Below are 5,000 nucleotides of genomic sequence, written 5' to 3'. Positions count from 1 at the left end.
TGTGCTTTTAAATGTTTTAGCTCCTGGAAAAAAATGTTAGTGTAGAGCCCTGTACACACTCTGGCAGTAACACACACACACACACTCTCACAGTCATATACAGTCATACACACACACACACACACACACACACACACACTGGCAGTAACACACACACACACACACTCTCTCACTGTCACACACACATACACACACACACTCTGGCAGTAACACACACACACACTCTCAATCTCACACACACACACATACACACACACACACACTCTCTCTCTCACAGTCACACACACACACACACACTGAAGGAGGTGAAGTAACTCACTCATCTGCAGCACTTCAAAGTCATTTCTGGTCACCCAATCAGAGACCTGGTCCTGTAACTCCGCCCTCACACGCAGGTCGTATTTGCCGAATGGGGTGATTTTGTTGGTGACATCACAACTGGTCTCCGATTGGTTAACACACACCGTAGTGAAACCTGATAAACTCCTGTTGACATCAAAAAGCATGTCTGGGTTTACTGTGTAGTCTAACAGATTGATGCTGATGAGTTTGTTGCTGGTGTGTGTGTGTGTGTGTGTGTGTATGTGTATGTGTGTGTGTGTGTGTGTGTGTGTGTGTGTGTGTGTGTGTGTGACAGCGTACCCCCTCAGACCCCTCCACCGATGCTCCACGTGCACCTCCAAAAAAATTGTAACTTCGCGTCGAGGCGACGCGAACAACACAGACCGCAAGGACTGTGATGGGTCAATTCGTCCTGTGTGTTGATAGTCGTTTCAAGCAGCCTACTGTGGGGAGTTAGCAACATGCTAGTTCACTGACATAAGCTTTGCTAATAAACTCAGAAGACATATTTTGGTTACAACGACGGGATTAGACATATACAACAACGGGGTTATCCATTTGTAAAGTGCCTATATGTCAGTAACGTTTTGAAATTAGCACTTCGCCAGCAAACAGTACTTTGTAGGCAGTTGTGCTAAGGTTTGCTACCATAACTTAAACTGGCTGGCAGACACCTCGCAAATAACCTCAGCCGTTTTGGTCATACAGTCTATTGTTTCGGTGGTGAGCGACGCAGACACAGGTGACACCGAGCGTTATGGCGGTGAAATGCACCGCGATGCAAAGCAACCCAACGCCGGTCACGACGCCGTAGGAGTGGCGGCATAGCTACGCCGTTGAGTTGATGCAGAAGCATGTTCAGCCTTTTAGTGTGTATGTGTGTATGTATGTGTTAGTGTTGGGGTGTGTGTGTGTTAGTGTGTGTGCGTGTGCGTGTGTGTGTGTGTGTGTGTTTGTGTGTGTGTGTGTGTGTTAGTGTTTGTGTGTGTGTGTTTGTGTGTGTTAGTGTTTGTGTGTGTTAGTGTGTGTGTGTGTGTGTGTGTGTGTGTGTGTGTGTGTGTGTGAGTGTTAGTGTGTGTGTGTGTGTGTGTGTGTGTGTGTGTGTACCTGTATTCTGTAGTATAGGTGTGTGTGTGTGTGTGTGTGTGTGTGTGTGTGTGTGTGCTTACTTGTATTCTGTAGTATAGGTGAGCTTGTTACTGGTGTTCACAGGTGGGTCCCATAAGAGCTGCAGTCCCATGTTCTCAGAAAATATTCTTACATTATCTGGAGGAGGAAGTGCAGCCAGGACCCCTACACACACACACACACACACACACACACACTTGAGTCTTTCAAACACAAACTACAATAGCAGAGCACAGGTGCAATGTCCCTGATATTAAGTCTGTACTGATCAGGATGAGTCCTTTACACACACACAAACACACACACACACACACAATGACGCGGCTGTGTTATGGCGACAAATCCCCAATTGAACTGGTGAGCACTGTAATGTGTCACCAGGCCCATGGGAAAGCTAGTACGTAATGGGCCTATAGGGAAGTGAGCAATCTGCTTCTTGTTATTGGTGAGGTTCATGTGCTAAGGGTAGGACTAGGGTTCCGTTATAGAACTAGGATTCAGTTATTGGTGAGGTGCATGTGCTAAGGGTATGACTAGGGTTCCGTTATGGGACTAGGATTCAGCTATTGGTAAGGTGCACATGCAGGATAACGTTTTCGACACAGACTTCTTGGAGGCATATCATTACACTCCACCCACTTATCAGGCCGCAGGCTTCTCTATCTGTCTGTCTCTCTGTGCCTCACACACATACACATACATTTTTAAGCAGTTGACTGGAGGCTCTTTTGAAATGCATTTTTGTTTTCTTGTCAGCATAGTCTGCGTCTGCCGTGGATGTTTTTTTCTCTCTCTCTCTCTCTCTCAGAAGACTGCGGGCCATTTCCTGCTCTTACAAGGAAACACGAACCGCAGAGCACACCTGCGCAGCGCAGACCAGGCAGTAGCAGAGCACATCACACAAGACATTTCTCTGAAAACCTTCTAGCCCACGTCCCATTCCCCAAAACGACCGCGGCTCACAGGCGTAGGCCTGCCTCTGGGCGGTTTCGGTCTCTTTTACGCCATACAGTAGGCTATAGGCCCATGGTGACTAAACAAATGTTTTCCATGAGCCACGTCGCATAAACTAGGTAAGTTACCTGACAACAGTTACGCTACAATGCCGCGGGACGCTTTCCCGGTAGAGCCTGACAACGTCACGTTATTGACTCGCACCGCACTTCCTTGAAAACAATGAACGAGAAAGCACCTTGCGGCACTAAACATGGCGACTCATTTAGTCCACGGCTTAACGATCAAATCAATAACAATGTAATGACAAGCTGTCAAAAAGACAACATTATTAACGCAGGATAGCTAACTTCACAGGGGTAGTAGGACTTATTGTTTCATATAAGTTTCTGAAAGTCTGACACTCACCTGACAGTCCGAACACAGCGGCCAGGAAGATTCGCTTTAAGGTCCTGGTAGCCATGTGTAAACGTAGATGTCACCATTAAATACCTAAACATTTATATATATATAGCTAAATAGATATCAAATATAGCCTATCCTAGTTGTGGGCTGACGAGTTTTGACGTGTGAGAGTCATAGATGAGACCTAAGAACACGTTATTTCCTTGTAGTGTTGGTAAAGCGCGTGAGCCGTAGGGGCGGGCAGTGTAAGGAAAACGAAACTCGATAGATGGACATTCCCCTCGCAGCGCGAAAGGAAAACGGTGACAATAAACGCAATGTTCTCGTCTAATTGACATGTACATAATATATATTATACAGTATAACAATAATAATAATAATAATAATAACAACAACAACAACAATCATAGTAATAAACAGTCTAACCTGCTGTATGGAGCCTCCAGGGACATTGTCCTTCTGTTGTGTTCCCTTACAATAGTTTTACATTCTTTCACAATAAGTTTGCATTCCCAAAGTCAAAGCTTTGTGAGGGAATGCAAAGCGTATTACAAGGAAACACAAAAGGAACTTTAAAGGTGTAGTGTGACTTAGAAGCAATGTGTAAGCTAGGGCTCTGGGGTTTATTGGGAAGCATGTGTGTGTGTGTGTGTGTGCACTGTGTGTGTGTGTGTGTGTAAGCTAGGGCTCTGAGGTTTAATGGGAAATTGGCCTTGGTGAGGTTACATTCACATTAATGTAGGCCCACGCAAACACACTCACACACACAAACACACACACACAAACTATTGACCCCACTGGCTTAAGTCATAAATGATACATTTGCTAAAATTATCCCTCCACTGTACTGCTGCTACCTTAGTGTTTCATTCATCTCAGAGCTCAGACTATTACAGTACATTCACACACTAGTGTTTCATTCATCTCAGAGCTCAGACTATTACATTCACACACTAGTGTTTCATTCATCTCAAGGCTCAGACTATTACATTCAGTGTTTCATTCATCTCAGAGCTCAGACTATTACATTCACACTTATTCATTTAGCAGATAGTTTACATCCAAAGCAACATGTTAATTATTACATGGGCTACATTGTCCCTGGAGACACTTGGGGATAAGTGCCTTGCTCAAGGGCACAACGGTGGAAGCTGGGAATTGAACCCATGACTTTTTAGGCTACTGCATGCTAGTCCGGCTCCTTAAACACTACACTACTGCATCCTAGCCCAGCTCCTTAACCGCTATGCTACAGCACGCTAGCCCGGCTCCTTAACCGCTACGCTACTGCATGCTAGCCCAGCTCCTTAACCATTACGCTACTGCACGCTAGCACAGCTCCTTAACCATTACGCTACTGCACGCTAGCCCAGCTCGCTATGCTACTGCACACTAGCACAGCTCCTTAACCGCTATGCTACTGCATGCTAGCCCAGCTCCTTAACCGCTATGCTACAGCACGCTAGCCCGGCTCCTTAACCGCTACGCTACTGCATGCTAGCACAGCTCCTTAACCATTACGCTACTGCATGCTAGCCCAGCTCGCTATGCTACTGCACACTAGCACAGCTCCTTAACCGCTATGCTACTGCATGCTAGCCCAGCTCCTTAACTGCTACGCTACTGCATGCCAGACATCCCATCCTGCAAAAGGTCATTTCAGGGAGGTATCATGTACCCCCCCCCAAAAAATAAAACTTTAGCCCATTTAGACACTGAAATACAGATTAATATGTTTGTTCAATGTCTAGTCAGTACACCAAATAAGGAAGATAGAAATTGTGAAAATACATTTTGGTAGTTTGGTCTTTTTTTTGTTCTTTTCATGTACAGTGTAGCCTTGGCAATTAGCCATGTATAGGCCTGAATATAGAATAATATGCACACGAATTGGCACTAGTTAAACTCACCTCAACATGTCTTTTGCAATAATTTACCCTGCCATGGGGAACGCTAAAGTCACTGTTACAAACAGTGCAGCGTGCAAGACTATGCCTATCATTATTTTTTACTCTTATGAGACCAGGGTACACTTTGAAATGGGTCATACATTTTCCTTTTTTGGGGGGCACTGACTTCATGACGCTCCTGTTCCTAGATACACTGAACTGATTAATTTCAGGAGAAGAGATAAAAAGCCCGCCTAGACTGCAAACTGATTGGTTGATTTA

The 5,000-nt window shown here is 45.1% G+C and overlaps 1 protein-coding gene across 2 annotated transcripts in view; it reads right to left on the bottom strand.

The window, feature by feature from the left end:
* LOC121686110 (interleukin-10 receptor subunit beta-like) overlaps window positions 1–3,171 on the bottom strand; it is a 15,054-nt gene extending 11,883 nt beyond the window's left edge. Inside the window, exons 1-3 of one of the 2 annotated variants that reach the window (XM_042066820.1) lie at window positions 2,833–3,170; window positions 1,512–1,635; window positions 320–486 (exon numbers count right to left, since the gene is read on the bottom strand). In XM_042066820.1, coding sequence (XP_041922754.1) covers window positions 320–486; window positions 1,512–1,635; window positions 2,833–2,887 — 346 coding nt within the window. In that variant the 5' untranslated portion in view covers window positions 2,888–3,170. Of the gene's footprint in view, window positions 1–319; window positions 487–1,511; window positions 1,636–2,832 lie in introns of both variants that reach the window. The other variant, XM_042066821.1, reaches the window with a different exon arrangement.
* Between the last annotated feature and the right edge of the window lie 1,829 nt (window positions 3,172–5,000).

This window comes from Alosa sapidissima, chromosome 2, assembly GCF_018492685.1.
Source record: "Alosa sapidissima isolate fAloSap1 chromosome 2, fAloSap1.pri, whole genome shotgun sequence".
Lineage (NCBI taxonomy): Eukaryota > Metazoa > Chordata > Actinopteri > Clupeiformes > Clupeidae > Alosa > Alosa sapidissima.
This window is presented reverse-complemented; position numbering and strand designations above follow the sequence as displayed.